Source organism: Echeneis naucrates, chromosome 14, assembly GCF_900963305.1.
Source record: "Echeneis naucrates chromosome 14, fEcheNa1.1, whole genome shotgun sequence".
Classification (NCBI taxonomy): Eukaryota; Metazoa; Chordata; class Actinopteri; order Carangiformes; family Echeneidae; genus Echeneis; species Echeneis naucrates.
The window spans coordinates 5,444,222-5,462,827 of NC_042524.1; the positions used below are offsets into that span (position 1 = coordinate 5,444,222).

At 40.7% G+C, this 18,606-nt stretch overlaps 3 protein-coding genes and 1 non-coding gene across 4 annotated transcripts; 2 read left to right on the forward strand and 2 right to left on the reverse strand.

Moving 5' to 3' along the window:
* The first annotated feature begins 2,008 nt into the window (after window positions 1-2,008).
* On the forward strand, window positions 2,009-3,701 carry medag (mesenteric estrogen dependent adipogenesis). Its single transcript, XM_029519522.1, has 5 exons — window positions 2,009-2,286; window positions 2,415-2,533; window positions 2,787-2,902; window positions 2,999-3,163; window positions 3,258-3,701. Exons 1-5 carry the CDS (start codon window positions 2,024-2,026, stop codon window positions 3,270-3,272), a joined length of 678 nt encoding a protein of 225 aa, XP_029375382.1. The 5' UTR covers window positions 2,009-2,023; the 3' UTR covers window positions 3,273-3,701.
* alox5ap (arachidonate 5-lipoxygenase-activating protein) lies at window positions 3,385-6,353 on the reverse strand. Its single transcript, XM_029519523.1, has 5 exons — window positions 6,180-6,353; window positions 6,003-6,078; window positions 4,776-4,846; window positions 4,032-4,113; window positions 3,385-3,953 (listed from the first exon to the last, which is right to left on the reverse strand). The coding sequence occupies exons 1-5, from the start codon at window positions 6,250-6,252 to the stop codon at window positions 3,791-3,793; spliced, it is 465 nt and encodes a 154-aa protein (XP_029375383.1). The 5' UTR covers window positions 6,253-6,353; the 3' UTR covers window positions 3,385-3,790.
* A 1,342-nt stretch (window positions 6,354-7,695) lies between these two features.
* trnae-uuc (transfer RNA glutamic acid (anticodon UUC)) lies at window positions 7,696-7,767 on the forward strand. Its single transcript has one exon. It is a non-coding gene; the product is annotated as a tRNA-Glu (tRNA).
* Window positions 7,768-8,314: 547 nt separating this feature from the next.
* uspl1 (ubiquitin specific peptidase like 1) lies at window positions 8,315-18,260 on the reverse strand. Its single transcript, XM_029520085.1, has 9 exons — window positions 18,105-18,260; window positions 17,414-17,567; window positions 16,580-16,702; window positions 15,531-16,470; window positions 14,910-15,020; window positions 13,738-13,867; window positions 13,479-13,604; window positions 11,863-12,023; window positions 8,315-11,200 (listed from the first exon to the last, which is right to left on the reverse strand). The coding sequence occupies exons 2-9, from the start codon at window positions 17,534-17,536 to the stop codon at window positions 9,399-9,401; spliced, it is 3,516 nt and encodes a 1,171-aa protein (XP_029375945.1). The 5' UTR covers window positions 17,537-17,567; window positions 18,105-18,260; the 3' UTR covers window positions 8,315-9,398.
* Window positions 18,261-18,606: the final 346 nt, after the last annotated feature.

Here is an 18,606-nt window from a genome sequence, read left to right on the forward strand (position 1 = left end):
CATCTGGATTTCCTTCATCAGTGGACTGATAAATGGTCTTTTCTTATTTGCAGTACACTTATGAAGTAATGAAGGAAAATCAAATCTTCCTGTGGGTGAGACTGACCTTAAACCAACTCTGCAACACTTTCTGTCGTCGGCTGGTGTGACTTTTGCAAGATTATATAAAATAATTTCTAGTTTGGCACAAAGCAGAATGAAACAAATTTAAAACAAATGGTGGTGTAAGCTTGATGAACATACTGTGTTGAGGATGTAACGTGAGGAGAAAATGCATAAGAATGTCCTTGTCAGTACTCGTAAAAATGATAAATGATAAAAATGAAGACATGTAATGAAAAGTAAAGACAAAGTCTCTCGGGAAGATAATGCAGGAGTGGCTGATCAAATGGCTGTTTTGGTATTCTGAAAATGTAGGTTCAGTCCTGAGGGAACCTCATGATCTATAGGAGCTTATAACGGAGAGGAATCCAGACAAATGGGCTGAAGGCATGGCTTTTTGTCGAAGGCCAAGCAGACTGCTGGAAACATCCAGAGTAAATGAGTCAATAGTTTCCCGACCACAGAGGCTAAACATGGACTTCTTGGCCACACATATGAAACAGACTGTGCTGTGAAACCACAGTTGTGAGTGTTCACATTTTTCTGCAAAAAAAAGGGAACTGTGCAGAAAGAAAACCAGACAGGAACTGCACTCTATGGCAGCTCTAAGAAATGAGGAAAGTGTGTATTTGCAGAGGTACACACTGTTTTCTATCACTTAAACACAACAGGGCAAAGCAAGACGTTATCAAATGGCTATAGGCAAAGAACAAAAGAAAACAGATTATGATTTATACTTCATACTGTTTAGTCTGCAGAGGAAAGTATTCGTGGCCAACTGTGTCATTTACTGGAAAAAGGGAAAACAATATTTTGAGCAAACATTCTGTTTCAACAAAAGCGGTTGAAGCATTGAGACAATATCAGAAAGGTTGCTGATATGGAATGCAAACATGCAGAAAATTAATGACACTGCACCACAAAGACTCTCTGGTGATTCATACTTTACTGTTTCACATTAGCTGCTGTAACTTTCCTCTCTGAGTTCAGCAGTGATGTTTTTCCAATAAAAAGGCCAAGTGGTGCCTACAAGTGGCTTCGCATCAAGTTGGATGATCCACCTTCTTCTTCCTCTTCACTTCCACCTTTGCTAATTTATGAGTGTGATTGTTCTTTTACTTATGTTTGTGTTGTGTTCAGAGAGAGCCCTCCAGGCTCGACACGACCCTCTGTCTAGTTGTATTATTGTCAAACAACTTCTGGCTAAAGAAGTGATTGTATTTGCCTTCAAAGTAAACGCACAACGACTGTTATTTAGGAGGGCAAGAACAAAGGCTTAATGAAAAACATCTATTATAAATATTAAATATCACACAAAATAAGACCTGTGTACATATCAGAAACACCTGATTCATTTTTTAAATATTGTCCAACTTCATTTCTCTACTTTGTATTGTCTCCACATTATAAACAACAATTAATGCTGATTATTTTCACTATTAATTTATTAATTATTAGGTGGTTATATTAAAAATACAATTACCATTTCTACAGAGTCAGGGCTGGTTGTCTAAAATTAAAATTTACAAGAGACACAAACGTATTTTTAGAGTTTGTCCTTTTGTTTGGCTCCATAAATAAAACCCATTTTCTTTCAATCAATTCTTGACCTAATGAGAACAAGAGTCATTTATTTTAAATATTATTGTTATTATTAATTATTAATTTGCATTTAAATGATTTAAAATGCTTTACCACGATTTAGATTGGACAAAAGCAGAAAGTCCTCACATATCTGAGGATGAGTTTAGCTTTTATCATCTTGATTCATAATTTATGGTGTATTTGCTGCTTTGATGAGTTCAGTCAGTTTATTGTCGGCTGCATGATTGATGGCTGCACATACTTTTATTTTGTAAAGTGGAGAGCGGAAGTCTCCATGTGAACTCGTCTAGCTTGACTTCGGGTGTCGCTCTTAAAGATGGTGATCAGAGTCCAGCCAAAGTCAACTCAAGGAGGACTCACTGACACAATGACGCCCAACAAAGAGTCCCAGACCAGGACCAGGACCAGGATCCGGGTCACGGAGCTGGAGAGCTTCCTCAGAGACCCTCCGGCAGGTTTCTCCGTCCAGACTCTCGGATCCGGGTACCGAGTCCTCAGCGACCCGAACCGGAGCCTGGTGCTGATCGATGACTTCAGCTCCTGCAGAGGGAGGATAGTTTTCCACAACTCGCTGGGAAGGTCAGGAAAACACATTCATATGAACTCTCTTACATGATGCATTAATATCCACCAAGAGACTCACGGTTTCATTTGTTGTTGTTGTTTTTTTTTTTTGTTGTTTGTTTGTTTGCTTTTTTCCGCGACAGAAAAGTGAAAATGCACAATTTATGGGAGTACAGCAGCATGAGGAAGGGCCTGCTGTCCAAGAGGATCTATCTGCTCATGTCTGCCTGTCAGGACCAGCTGTCAGCCAGAGAAGTCAGAGGTGACCTAAACTTTGAAGATATCTTTGTGAGGTTAAGAGACAAAAAAAAAACCTGCTAAAATCAGTGGTCCTTGAAGGCATCACTGCTGTTATTTCAACCAGTGTGCAGGCTGACTCATGTTGGCTGTGAGACTTGTGATGCTTTTAATGGGTGGGGTGGAGAAACATCTGAATGGCAGCTCAGTGGCTTCTCTGCAGACTTTCAGCCCCTTTTCCTGTTCCTCTAAGCTAATTATCGCCCATCCTGTTTCAGCGGTGAAGCAGTACGTGGTGTCCATTGACGGCAGGGACCCTCTGGTCAGGTGGCAGCTGGAGAGAGGCCTGGACTGGACCATCTCCTCTGTCGCCGGGGAAAGCTACAGGGTGGACGTGAGCAGGCTTTTATGTTCTTTCTTGGTCACTTTATTTTGCTGATTTGTGGAGAAGTGGTCCAGACTTTTTCTGTAATCACTCTCTGCCTGTCAGGTTGACTTGACTGAAACTCTGGACAGCTGGGCAACAAAAAACATCCACATCCACACTGACAAAGTCAAACCTGTCTGGAGAGACGCCTCCTTCACCCTCAAATATTACTCTGACGCCCTCTTCGATATCCCACATTGGTTCGGCTTCAGCAAAAGAACCTTTAAGGTAACTGTGTCACAGTAATCTACATTTGCTCGATTTGTCAGCGTCCCACAGGCTTCTCTAACTCACTCTCTGCTTGTGTCCTGTACCATTAAAGCTAATGCTGACATGATCCAGCGGTTGGAAGGACAGGCTGGAAAAGTCATGTTTTTGGTGGAGGCTTGGGCTTTCCTCAGGAAAATGATGAAAAAGGGTCAACAAATATTATCAAGCTACCAGGCCGGCCTCTGTGGACTTCAGTAACTCACTGACACCCTCCTTCTATTCTCTGCGTGGAAAATACCGACAGCAACTGACACGGAAATTCTGCACAGCACGAAGGTTGTTTAGGCAAATTGGATGTCTCACTTGAATTTTAAACATGTTTTTTGTAAATAACTGTATTTACATTGTGGTTTAAGACTGTTGTATAGTATGAAAGGTTACAGGGGTCAAAACATTTTTTCATTTTTATTTTTTATCAATGAATCGGCATTTGTTTATGAGTAGTTTTTATTTTTTACCAAACTGAATTAAAATAAACGATCTTTTTCAAACAAATAATAAAGAGAAGACTGTTTTCATTCAACAGGCATCATATTAAAGCTAAAGGTGGGTGTGTGTTGTTGCCTTTAGCTGACATGCGCAGGATTAAGGGATGAGGAGCAGAGTGGATGCAGCGCCGGTGATGGTCTGCACGTATTCCTTGTAGTCGCTGCCGTAGTAATGCAGCAGAAGGTAGTTGAAGATACCCACAATGCACATCAGGATCAGGAAGGAGATGATGCGTTTCCCAAACAGGTAGCCCGGGATGCTGTGCAGAGATGAAATCATTAGTTACACCACAGCTCGTAACACACACACACATCACAGAGCCATCGTGCTCATTTACCACTGAGAGGTGTGTCCCATATATCCGATGAAGTACTTCTGCCTCACCAGAAGGTAGATGATCCCGGCAAAGGCAGCAGGAGCTTCAAACAGACAACAAGGGAGAAGAAAACTGAAGCAGGACATCAATGTTTTGTAAATTCCTTCTAAGAATCTGTTGTGTGTTTAATTGTGAATGTTATTCATGTGTTTTATTTCCTGGTTTCATTCATTAATAGACTAGTGAAGCGCTCTGGCCTTGGTCGGTACATTAATAAGAGTTAATGGAGTATAGAGGCCTGACCCCTGAAGGTAACAGTGAAAATATCAATGAGTATACTGATACATATACGAAATGGAAATAGAATAGTTATTTTCAGATAAAACAGAATTGTTCACTTCAGAAAGTGGTTGCCTTGATAATGATGAGCTCTGCCACATGATAACTGAAAAAGCCACAGCTTGGTAAAATCCTCTTCCTGTTTCAGCAACCATCGTTTGCACACAGACAGATCGGTGAAGAAAGGGTTTACCTAATGTCAGCCCCATCGCATACCACGAGGATGATGCGAGGCCAGAGACCAAAAATCTCTAATGCTCATGTTCAACGTGAGACTGCCTTAAAATCTCAGCTGAGCTCTGAGCACGTAGAAGAGTTTATCTCCACATTTACATGTGAGCTGCATTTCGGGTGGGTGTGTTTGTATGTTTTACCTACAACACAAGAGTGTGACTGTCTCCTTTACAGTCACTGATTAATGATTACCTTGACTGAGACACACACCGGCACACCACATCACTGCCAGGAAAGTGGGATAGGCATCCATGCAGTTACGGCTGGGGTAAAGAAAACAAACAAACACAAGCAAAAAGAACTGTAATGAGCGCGTATCCAAACTGTCACCTGCAACTAGAACTTACTGAGCAATCACTGATGTGTCAGCAGTGGATGATACCAAAGAGTGTCTTTTTTTTTTTTTTTTTTTTACAAATGTTTTGAAACTACAGAGCAGAAGTGCCTTTAATAAGGCAAAGAAAAGCTTTTTGGCTTTGTAAGTGTTAAATGAGTAGAGCTGAAGTGGAAAGCCAGGAAAAACTGAGCCTCCTCTCACAGTCGGCACGAACTGGCTGGTGCAATAAATTGAAATAATCAGTACAATATGTTGTGTAGAGCCATGACCCGCAAATGCACACATTGGGGGAGTTATCCAAAACACACCCCAGTTTACGAGCTGATTTAGGAAATCTGGCCAATTTTAAACCATCACAATAACTTTGCATCACATTTGTCTTTTTTTTAAACCTAACGTTTTGTAAACGGCAGGATGTGGCGCAGTTATTTCCTTCTAAAAACAAGAAGTACATTATTGCTGGTGGACTACTGAAGTCCATACAGAAAAGACTGACCTGTTAGAGTTATTATATGAAAATAATTCATTTTGACTCCTGTCTTAGTTGGACATCTATGTGATTAATTGTGTGCAGCCAAAGTGTTTGTGTCTCTTGTGTCACAACTCATGTTTATTTTTATTAGAGATAAATTTGTTGGCTATTCTTACGATTGATATTTCTGTTTAATTGTGTGCTTTATAATGTGTGAAAATCCTCCGGAAGCCGCAGGTGATGAATCCAGCTGAGAGTGTGCAACCAAATCATCATGACATAGAACTGAACGAAGAGATGAATTTCCGCTGATTAATTGCTCAAATAACAGATAAATCAACACAAAATGTCAGATGACATGGGAAATTGAAGGAGGAAATGTTTTCCTAAAGACTACTGCTGCTTTCCCAGCAGACATACAAATGAGCCCTCTGCTGGCTTCCCCCTGTTCAGGCAAATGAGGCCTGACTGTCCATGAATGTAAAAATAAAGAGAGGGACAAAGCAAATGGAAAGTTTGTAGAAGGAAATAGTATCACATGAAGTCTCTGACTGTGTCACTGTTTGATGGGATTATCATAAGAAATGAGGGTAGAAGAAAAGGCTCTTACTTGGCGCAGGAGACTCGCTCGAATGTGGTAGACTTGTGATTCTTGCATTCCCTCTCTACCTTCTGGGCAAAGAACGCTTGAAACACAAAGCAGCGCTGTCAAATCAGCTGAAAGTCATCGTCTTCTGAAAATGTGGAGAAAACAACGCTGAGCATCCACTCTGACAGAAGTGCTCACCGTTCTGAAGCACACTGATGACGGTGACGATGACCAGGAGGTAGATGTTTCCCACCACTTCATGAGAGTCCATGATCGGCGCTGGAGCTGCAGGAGCAGGTGGATGCTGCGGCTGAGGGAAGAAGAGTGTGAATGCATATTGCAGAGCACGAACCTCAGCTGACACGTTATGGCATCACGTAGTTCCTATCTCTTCTTCATCATTTGTTGCTTCCCTTTTATGTAAATGACCCTGATACTTCCTCTGTATATATTTGTGCCGGACTTAACACCGCGTACACAACAGGCAGTTTCAGGCCTACAAAAGAAGCCTGTAACGCTGTTACTCTATATTTTTCTGGTTATCCTCCAGCTGTTTCCATTCAATGGTTGTCAACCTCATCCTCCAATGATGCTCAGCTGCTGCGGTGCTCATTTCAGTGGAATTACAAAAGAAAGCATTCTCTTACAACTAAAAGCAGGAAAACGTACTTCATCATATTTTACAAGTTGATAATATGATTTTTGTGTAAAATCTGTATCTTAAAACTAAAAACTAATGGTTTCTATCAAATGCAAGAAGAAGAGACATCTTCAATAAGAAGTCATATAAAATAAAGTGCCTAAAATCTGTAGTTTATCAGAGTGCTAGAGCTGGTTAGTGTGCACTTACTCAACAGGCTGAACCTGTGAAAACCACTTTGAGCACATAAAGTGAGACAAAACTGCCAACAAGCTGTCGGTGTCTGGATTACTGCGGCCCACCTACAGTCAAACAGCACCTGCATGTGCTTTTGAATGGAAATGCACTTTGCTTTTCTTCTCCTGATTGATTCTGCACAATTTAATTCAGCAGACAAAAAGAGAAAGAAGAAAGAAAACCCCATGAATCTTTTCCTTATGAAGAATTAATTCCCGCTAAGTCACTTTATTCCCTCCCCAAACTAAATAAACTGTTCCATTAATACCTGTGTCTGTGGTTTGGATTTCTCTCCGCTTCCATCTTACTTCAATGATGTGAAATTGATCAGTAAACTAAACTAAATAGGTTTTAAAGGTCAACCTATCGCAGAATGATTGACAGAAAGACTGTAAACACTTCATCAAATCAACTAAATGTATGCTGCTGAAAAGTAAATAAATACAATTTTCACTCATTGTTAATTCGATCAACACAATGAAATGCTGAATAATTCAAAATAATGTCCAGATTAAGTCCTTATGAAGTTTAATCCTCCTGCTCCAGTACTCAGAGATCAACTTTTAGCTAATCTATATAAACAAAAATGATGTGAAAATGGACTTCTGCAGAAATCAGCATTTTATTTTATTTTATTTATTTATTTATTTATTTATTTTGTGTGTTTGATTGCTGTCAGACTTTAATCTCCTGGTCTTTACATCCACTGATCTTTCTGTCTGTCTGTGTTCAGGAGACATGACTGTATTTGTGTTACCTGATGGAGGAAGCCACTTCCTGGAATGATGTGAAATCAGTGTTTCTATAAGATGAGTCATGTGAGCTGCTGACATCATGTCCCATATGGTCTAGCGGTTAGGATTCCTGGTTTTCACCCAGGCGGCCCGGGTTCGACTCCCGGTATGGGAACACACTCTTTTTGGTTAATTTAAGAGAAAAAAAAAAAAAAAGTTTGGATCATGATCATTTTTAAACTTATTACCATAAAACACTGAATTGTGTTTCTACGCAATTCAATTACTTCAAAAAATTTTAGTTCATGTTCGTTCGTCTGGATGAGGACTGACCAGGAGAAATTACATTTCATGTGTACAATTATTTTGGGTTTATTCAACAAAGAAAATGTCGAGTTCACATTTTTGATTATAGCCTGATGACATTTTTATAATAAAACTCATGTTTTATTATATTTATGAGTCAGAGAAAATGGGGGAGGAACTCACTGATGCAAATTTAAATGTGTGCAGTTCATCTTATTAGTTTTTTTAAACTCCAGTACATCATTTGTTTTAGTTTTGTTTTTGAGCTAAAAAAGAAGCATGACTAATAATGACCTATTAAAAAACCCCAAATTTTTTCCATATGCCGTAAATTTATAATAATAATTATTATTATTAATAATAATATCAAAACTGAAAATATTCATATTTTCTCCTGGCTGGGGTAAATATTAATAAGGTAAAGGAGCCAACACATTCCTTTGAAGTTTAATATCAAAACCATAATTATTTTATTTTGTAAATATACAAGTCAACTAAGTCATTAAATGACAATAAAAAGAAATTTCTTGCATGAAAATCTTCAAGTAATTTTTCAACACAGCGCAAACAGAGCATTTCCGGAAAGAGGACAGCGCCATCCAAACCACGTCCTTACAGTTCATACAAAATACAAACAGCCATATTTGCAAATAACATTTTAAGATTTCCACATTTCAACCAAAGTTGAACATATCAACCCCCACATTGTTGCCACTAACAAACTTCATGCAGGTATTTAAATTATCAGCAACATAAATACACAAGAGGCTTTCTCTACTTTAACCGGCAAACTGTATCGGACAGATCAGCAGGAATGGGGGCCAAACGGGTGCTACTGAGCGTGAATCCACTTCACATTCTTATATTTATTCTGTTTGGATATCTGAGCAAGCATGTATTCATCCCCCAAGTTTTTCTGTCAGAAATTTCAAACTTTGTGTTAAAAATGTATCTTCTTCTGATATTTTACAAACAAACAAAACAAAAATTTATTATCTCAGATTAAACACTAATAAATAACCATCAATTCCAGACAATGGTGATACTATGACGTTAAACTATTTTAAAGGTATTCCAAATATATTTTCTAACACAGTGAAACACAGACAGAGCTCGTCCTCCTTACGTTATTAAAAATACCACAAGTTCTTACTTAACGTTAGTTAGTTGTTAGTTGGCAAGTATTTAAACAACTGACCCTGGACTCCATGTTTTCATTGCCATTTTATGATTCTCTCTTTCTTTGACCATTGAAGAAAGAAGATTTACAGACGAACAAAAACACAAACTGAACTGCAGGAAAATGACGGCTGATTGTTGATGAAGCTTTGGCTGTGGATCTTATATATCGTCGTTTTACCAGATTGGAACCAGATGCTACATTGAACCTGCTATGAGACCTCATTCCCACTGATAGATGGTTTGTTCGATTGTCGTTAAGTTTTGCATAATTTCCCTCAAAAGTTGACAAAAGACAAAAGACACCCCCCCCCCGCTCGCTCAAAAGAACATTTCAAGTGCACTGAGCGTTTCCCTCTCTAGCTCAGTCTGTTGCTGTGCTTCAGCTTGTAAAAGAAACTCCTCCAGGAAGTTCTCAGTGTGTGCCTCATTCGTCTGCGATGCTGCTGCTGCCACGGCATCGACCCCGCACTCCAGCTGCTGCTCAGCTCCGTCTTGTCCACCGAGCATCTCCAGGAAGATGGTGCTGTCTGGTGAAAAGTTGCTGGCTGTCGTTGCTGGTGTGAGCAGGTCTGAGAGGAGGTCGTCGCAGGCGGAGCCATCGTACGTGCTGGAGGTAACGGTGCTGGGAGAAGTCAGGTTAGTGCTGTCTGGTCGAAGGCTGGCTCCCCCCTCCTGGCCCAGCAGTAGGTTCAGTTTGGCCAGCTTCTTTTTCTTTGCTTTCAGCTTCTTCAGCAGCTTGTACCTTAGGACTTCGGTGTCACAGAGACCAGGGGGAACCTTTGAATGGCTGCGCTGTTTCTTGGAGATCTCAGGGGGCAGCTTTGTTTTAGGTGTCTGGAAAAGTACACCAGGTACCACTGTTGTGTTTGTTTGTGATTTTTGCAGATGAGTGCTGATGGGGTGAGGCAGATATGACATGCCATTAAGAAAACCAGGGGATGGTGGGAGGGGGCTCGGTGGATTTGAGCTCCTGGTGTTGAATGAATCGTACATTTCTGCAGCCTTCATTGGGAGACCCTGACTGCCCTCTGACCTGATCTGTGGTTTAGGGAACTGTCCTCCGGGAACCAGCTGTCTTCTCCCAGGGTTGGGGGTAAAGTGGGTGGGTTTTATTTGTTTCACTGATGTGGGTGTGTGGGTGGGAGTCGGTTCTGTAGCCGTCTTCTGAGCTTGGATTTGGGGGTGTCTGCTGAGCAGGAAGGACCAGCGAGCCTTTTGATCTAGCGTTTGGACCACTGGGGGGCTTGTCTGACTGGTGGGCAGGGGGGACTTATCACTAGAAGGCAGGGGAGGTGTTGGCTGTGTGGTTTCAACAGGTTGATGATTTCCCTGAGCAGCAGCCACCTCAGGCTTGCTAGAGATGACTTCAGAGGGCTCGGAGCGCAGAGGCAGTGTAACACACGGTGCTGCCTTTGATGACGTTGCTTTTTTACCTTTTTGCCTCTTCACAGCTTTGCCTCTGCCAGCTGGTCTTCCTCGTCCTCTTTTGGCACCAGGCACATATGTTGGATCACTAGATGAGCCATCTCCAGATTCGGGGTCAGATAAGCTGGGGGCAGTGGGGAGACCAACCTCAGGGCCGTGAACCGTTTCACTGCCTGTTACAGTGGAAGAGCTGTCAGGTGTTGAGTTGGGTGTTTCAGTGGGAACAACCAAACCATCCTGGGGTTGGTTGTTGTCAGTTACAGGCTGCATTTCTGCATCAGGTTTTATTTCCACCAGTGTGAGTGTAACAATTTCATTATGACTGAGGCCCTCAAAGGTGTCGAGTAGCGTTGTCGAACCTATCGACATATTATGGCCTGCCTCAAGGGTCGTGTCCAGGAGGTTGCTATCTTCTTCCGACACTGAGAGTGCAGACAAAATGTCGATGTCGCTGTGAGACACAACAGACTGATCTGGAGAGCAAGTTGAGATTTTGTCTGTTGCAAAGTTTTTGTCACCTTGATTTGGGTTTTTAGAGGGGGTGCAGTCAGAAAATGTGCTGGTGGGAGAGCAGACTCGAGGGTCTTCATCCTCCGCTTCCCAGAAGACAATGTGCATTTCTCGAGCAGGGAATGGAAGTTTCTGATGGGTCTTACAGTCTGGATGCTTCAGGTCATCATATTCCATCCATGATCCTGTGAGGAGAAGGTACACAATTACAACAAAGTCAGACCCCTCCTGTGTTATGATTAGATTCTGAGCCGAATGCTAAGGATATCATCATCACCCTTTTTCGGCAGGGGGAAATAAATAAATAAACAAATCCCAACAAGAATGATAACAATTTTTATGCACACACACACATATCTATACATATATACACACAAATGGGGCAGGACACTGAGGCCAATAATCCCTTTCACAGCAGAATTTGGACAAAGAAACAGAAAAAGAAGCAGAAGCATGTGGATACAGCAAAATAAAACCAAATTAGTTCAACTTCAGGTCGATAAATACATTCTGAACACATGAAAGTGAAACAAACCCTCCATAGCTGGAGCCTTTGATAAGACATTACAGGAACTGTCCAGCAGAATGTGCTGTTGCTGTTACTCTTCTACTGTAGAGGAATAAAAATGTGAACTTTCGTTTGACTCAACTATAAGCTTATGTGTCTGTTGTTTCACACCAAGAATCAACCAGTAAAGAGAAACAAAAATCTATTTCTGTCATTTGACCTCAGTTATCCACAGAAAGAGTCTGCAAAAATTAACTATGGCAGCGCTATTCATTGAACATATTTAATGTTCCTCTTTCACGTGTAAAACAAAACCTCCACAAAGCAAACACTACTCACCATCAGAATTACTAATCCAGGAGACAAAGTGCCTTAGCTGATGGTTGTACTGTATCACAGTGGTGATCGAGTAGCGTTTCCCTTTGAAGTTGAAGGTGAAGAGTCTGACGTTGTTATCAGGAAGCCCCTCAACAAAGTGCAGCACGAACACTGGAGGAACACTGGACAAGAAGACACACAAAGATCTGCTGAAATGGATGAACCAGTGACTTTTTGTTTTTCACAACCAATTCATGTGAAATGTGTTTTTACTGGAGTGTGTGTAATTACACGGATCCTGCCTTCAACTTTATTTGTTAACATTGACTTTAAATGACAAGATAATTCAAGTATGAGTCATTAATAATGAGCCATTTCAGACATGCTGGCAGTCAGTTAGTGCCACTTTAGCCAGACAGTTCCAATATATTTGTTAATCTTTGTCGTGGCTTTTTAGGCAAAGCTTCCTTATTGTGTCCTGTGGGGACACTTGTTATCTGGCTAACCTGATGATTTATGCTGGACAAGTGATACAACAGCTTCTGATGTGGATAGTCTGGAGACAATGGTTGGACATGCGCAAGCTTCATTTATTATTCAAAAGCTGATAGTTTGTTAACATAATTCAGACTGGGGTTGGATGTAAAGATTTGGGATGCCCGAGGCAAATGACTTGTGAAAAATAAACAAATACAACTGCAGGTAATGCACATTAGGGAAATTGAATTCAAAAACATAAAAAAAAAAAAAAATAATAAAACAAAACATGAAGTCAGTAGTTAGTCAGCCCCACTTTAGCGGATATAACATAACAATATAAGGCAGCTATAGTCTCTGTGCTGTTCTATTATTATGGTTCTTCTATTGTTAGGAAGTTTCACCCACTCTCACTGTGCATCACTTGAACTCCTCAGATATATTTAGGTTGTATTGCACACACATCTAGTTGAAAATATACTCATAGATTTTCAATAATCTTCAAGTCAGGGAGGTTTCAAGGGCTGTTCCAAAACCTTCAGCTTGTGTTTTTTGAATATGTCTCTGGCGGCTTTTGCCGTTTGCTCTGGTTGACTGTCCTGTAACAGACGCCAGCTGCTTTTCAGTTTCACTTTCATGACTGTGTGATTTTTGCATCCATATTTGTTGAAATTTAGTGGAATCCATTTTTCCACATTCTCTATCTGTGCGGGGTTTCGTCTGCCAGACAACCCCAGAGCAGATTATTTCCAGCCTCATGCTCAACAGGAGGGCGGCCAAACTTTGGCACGTGCCACAACTGTTTGAATTTTCTGCATTTTACATTTGTGAAATATTAGAGTGAATTACATTTTAAGAAAGGCTGACGTCTGTTTTCTGAAGGAGTGGAATTTTCTTCTTTCCATTTCAGAAATACATTGGAATCAACAAATTTTTGACAATCAATTGCAAGTGTAATACTTGGAAAGTCCAAGTCATTTTTAAATATACTGTCTGGTACACACAAACATCAGTAAATGTGAGGCTCTGATGAAGTAAATGCATCTTATTTAATAGTTAAACTGTAAATTTCAGACAAGTCATTGTAAACCCTCAATTAATATAACACAGTTTATGCACAGCATAAACAGCATATGCACGTGTTAGAAGTTTGGTCTCACCTCTCCAGCAACATCGTCCTCCTCTGATTCTTTTTCTGGCATTCGTTGCAAGGGGCCGAATGAACTGCATGAAGTGGGTGCCAGTCGGGCATGATGTTTGTGAAGGTGGGAAGAGTTTTGCTGATCCTGAAAAGCAGAGCATCATATAAATTTATGATTTATACAGTTGTGGACCCCCCCCCCCCACACACACAAAAAAGGGGGGGAAAAAATGTGTCAATAATAATTCAATTTTCCTCACAATGTAGTCATCACCTACCTTTCTTTGGAAGCGATTTTGCAGTCACTGCACGTGAACTGCCAGTGAAAGGTCGATCGGAATAGAGGCCCCACCCAAGAGTCCATCTCCAGCAGAAGCGGCATTGCAAACACAGGTGTTTCCCTCTGGCCTGAAAGCACATGCAGTAGTTAGAGCATGACCAGCTACCACTAGATTCCTCATTTACAACATTTTTTTTTTTTTTTTAAAGAGCTGTAGTCAGCAGATGACATGTGGGTTCTTTTATGTATGTCTGCACACCTGACAGTGCATATCATATGTCCTTGGCTTCACTTAAAAAGATATCTGTACTCCCTGCTGCATAAATAGCCTACCCATCCCTCTGCACAAAGACAAATGACAGCTAGGCAAGCTCCCCCACTTTCAGATCATGCAAAGATTGGGAGCAAGAAGCCAGATGTTTAGACCTTTGGCTTCTTAGCATGATCAGATGAGACTGGTTGATTTAAAGATTACATAGAGCATTAGATATTCAACAGAAGTCCATGACTCAGTAAAACTTTGTGGTATGCAAGTGAATTGCCAGGTATACAACGCATGATACAGAGGTAGGAAAAAAAGCCAAAGCTCCTTGGGTAATTGAGTGCTTTAGCTGTTTAACATTATTACGTGAAGCCCTTAATATTGTCTGTAAAGCAATGTGATTATATCTTACAGGGGCAACTTGCCAAAACAAGGCAGCCTACTCCTTTATGTCCATTTTTGTCACTGTAATTTCTTTGTTAAACAACGTTGCGTTTAGGGTAAATGAATCTAATACTTATGCAGTGAAGGCTTGAGGAGCCTGTAGAAGAATGCCCTGTTGAGTTTTAAACGCACTAACTCAAACATGTCTCCCATGTGCACAGCAGCTTGGTACAATTTACATATTTTTCTAATGTAGGACTGGTTTCACTACCGACGACTTCAGAAACACTATCCAAATAAAACTTTTATTTCCGTGTATTTGTTCACTTCTTTACATCCATTAAAAATTTGAGACACTCTGCTTGCTGCATGAATGTAAAAACCCACATCAACTGCTGAACTGTCTCTTTGTGCCAAGTCAATGAAAACAGACAGCAACTAAGAACATCTGCATTTTTTTTTTCTCATACTGGACTGACTTTAGTTTAGCTGTAGCAGGATATGTCTTCAGTAGCTGCTCTTACCGAGTTTACATTGCAGCTTGGGCTGCAGTAGTTTGAAGGCTGACATCCTGAGAGCCTGCAGGTCTGCATTGGCCTTTTGCAACACATGCATTGGCACCATCACGACACCATCTAAACAGAAACATATTACGATAAGTGCATCAGACTTCAATCAATTGCAACATATAAAAATTAAGGTCACCTGCAGATTATCAATAAATAAATAAATAAATAATAAAAAAATTGGTGTGTATCAAGCTAGCTCAGTTTTACGAGCCAAGAATTTGATGGATTCACCTCTCAAAACAAGTCAGAGATTGTTTTTTTAAAGTATATTTTAATGGTATACCTCCCCTATATATTGAGGTTGCTGAAGATTTTCCACAGATGGCATCTTAAAACCTTGGCAACTCAAACCAAAACAAACTTCTAAGACCAGACATCGCTCGAATTACAGGGTGAATCATGAAACAGACGTGACTCAGTCGCATCAGTAAGCTTGCAGTTTGTTTAATCTAGTTTGACAATTAAGGACCATTTAAGCAAAGATGTAGAAATTAATCAACTTCCCGTGGAGTGTGGTTGCAAAACCAAATAACAAAAACACCCCATAAAAATAAAACCTGTTGAAACTGAACTTACCTCTGCCAGTCTGTTGATGGATTTGAATGGAAGCACAAATGTCTTCATATCCTCCAATTAGCTTCCAGACAGACGACTGCTGAGGCTCAGCTCTAGGTTTACACTTTCTTAAGCTCTTGCAGTTTACAAGAGCACAAAGCAGTGAGTCCAGCCAACACAGGTTATCGCTGTTCCTCCAGAAAAGCTTATTTGGAACAGATACAAGCTCATGTGACTCTGTCAAAGAAGAGGTAGAAGACCGATCCTCAGTTTCTGACTTGATGCTTCCTCTGCCCTTACATGTGCTGATAACTGGAGTCTGTGATTTCTGTTGCGTCTTTGCTGTCTGCTCCTTGAGCTGGCAGGATGGAGTGATGATTTTAGTTGAATAAACGTCCTTGTCCGTGAAGCCCGACTGATTGGAGGCCAGACTGCATGGTCTAAGCATCTCAGGGTGACTCTCCCCCCGTCTGGTGTCATCTTCTGATATATCAGGACCACCATAATGAGGAGAGAAAGCAACCTCATCGCTAATAGCAGACAAGGATTCTGATGAGCTCTGCCAGTGTCCAGCTGAGGCTGAGCATGTAGGAGGATCATTGTCTGATTCCTTCTCCAAAACAGCGTTGTCATCATGTAGTGATTCCTGTCCTGTTATTTGTTCAACTCGACAATCAACATCCCTGTGATGTCCATTTACCTTTTCACCATCTGTCCTGTGGGGTTCATGTTGGCCATTACTGACAGCGTTCACGGCACAGTGCACTGTCTGGCTGATAAGTGTGTCAGTAACGCTTTGTCTGTCAATTTCATTTGATCGCAGGCGTTTGGAGGAGCGTTCAACCAAATTGTCAGCTTCCAGCAGCAGGGGATTTTTCCTTTTGCTGCCAACTGCTGGCTCCACAGGGCTCAAGCTCGCCAAAATATCTTCCAACGACCGACTGACCAGAGGGAAAAGGCACTATTTGGGAATGGATACAGAAAGGTTAATGTTGAATCTAGCAAAAAAAAAAAAGAGTGGATGTTCAACTGTGTGCATGACTGTGTGTCACAGCAGCATCGGGACTTGCCTGTGGGTTTGTACAGAGGCTGACAGACTCCTGGAAGTTGATGCGGTAAGAGCGCAGCGCATACTTCAACCCCTTTGAAGTACACCAAGGACAATGCTCCAGTGAAGCAGCTCTTTCCTGAACCTTTAAATTTTTTTAAAAAGAACTACATTAATTACATCTGACCTCTACAAACCAAGGAAATCAAAGTTATTCAAAGAATGTGCAAGGCTGGGTAAAAATTTACCTTTCATTTTTGACATTTAACACAAAAATTTTGGCTGCACAAATTCAATGTTGGCACCTCCTTTCACCTCCAAACAACATACTGAGTTTTTTTCTTTAATACACATTTAAACACTTGTTTGTTCATACACATTTGCAAATTATAAAGGGTTTTCTTGATTTACCTTTCAAAAGTGGTGCATTAAAGACACTGAAAGAGCTGCTAAAACAGTTGGGAAAAATTTAAATTTCAGTGTTTGTCTTTAAACAGTTGCCTTGGGCCCATCCAGATCAGTGAGATATTAGCACATGTGGATCAGTATCAGTACATGCGAAAAATATGATCAAGTATTAAACCTTTTTTTTTTTTTAACTTAATTAAATACTTGAAAGAAAAAGAAATGTCTAACATTCAACATATCTCATACAACTACAAACAAATACAATTAACAGCATTTGACATTGGCACCATTCAGCCAACTGAAGTACTTTCGCCTTTTACTACCAAAGATTTCCGTTTTTTTGTTTTCCTTGGTTGAATTTGGATTGGTACTGCCCAGTCACAGTATTTCTCAAATTTAATTCAGCTTTGCGCAGGTGACAAGAGAGGAAAGCTTAAGCTCTACTGACTTTTCCCAAATACCCCGCCAGTGGTGAGGCCAAAGCCTCCAAACCAGTGTCTTCACCAGTCATTGGCAAACCACTGCTGCTCTTCTGCTCCACTGTCCGGTGCCATTCAGAAAGTATCACCATGTCACTTCAACCTGGCTCACATCCTACGGGGCTGAAGAAAATATGGCAACACGTGGGGCATGTTACTGAGATCTGACAGCAAGCTTCAAATCCAACACTGCATGAAAGAACTGACAACAATTCAGGAAAGTGCCTACTTTGCCAAATCGTTATATCACGGATTCATACCAGTTTTTACTGGAGAAATAAAAGTTTTGGTTGAATTTATTCTTTCATGACGGTCACTCTGAGGGAAACTAGTGTCAAATTAAAACTATGCAAACAACTTGCTAAACAAATTCCCCAAGCACGGCACAACGATCACATGATTACAGGCCAATAAAAGGATCGTATGAGGATTCATGTTTCATTGTGTGATCATTGTGTGATGAGCATTCAGGGTAGTAGGGCACATTCACACAACGCTACAACGTTATTTTATTGCATTAAAGCGATAAAAGTTTATTCTGGCTCCAGCATAGAAACCTCTTAGCAGATAGCATGCTAACACAATAGCCCGAAGCCGAGCGTTAATGCCAAGCACTCCGGGCCTGTTTTTCCGGTTTTAGTGAATAAATATTGTACGTACCAACACTGAAGATACTTTATGTGCACCAGGACCATGTCGATCGGTGAAATCCATCCACACAGAGCTGAACTTGCTGAGTTCAGATTGAGTCCATGTGCACCGTCCTCTGAGTGCGTATAGCAAACGTCCGACTTCCGTTTGGCGCCGGCTGTGCAGCAGCTTTTGTCTTCCCCCATGTTGCGGGTAAAGGTTCCGCAGAGCCTCGGCTGGTCGCTGAAGTGAAGTGCAGCAGCAGCACATGAACTTATTGTTCATGTTGGTGTTAAACAGCAGGGCTGGAAGTCACTGGCCGCAAAAACAGGGCATTAACCAGTCAGAGTGTTATAATTATTTAGTGGCCGTGTTGCTTAAAGAAAGAGTTTTTAATTTTTCTTTAAAAGGAATAATTTTAGATATTTAAATATGAATATACACTTGGCTAATAATGAAAAATGTCGGAAGTGAAATATATAAATAGCTTAAAGTAGGTTGCAAGTATTATTTTTATGAAATCTTTCACTTT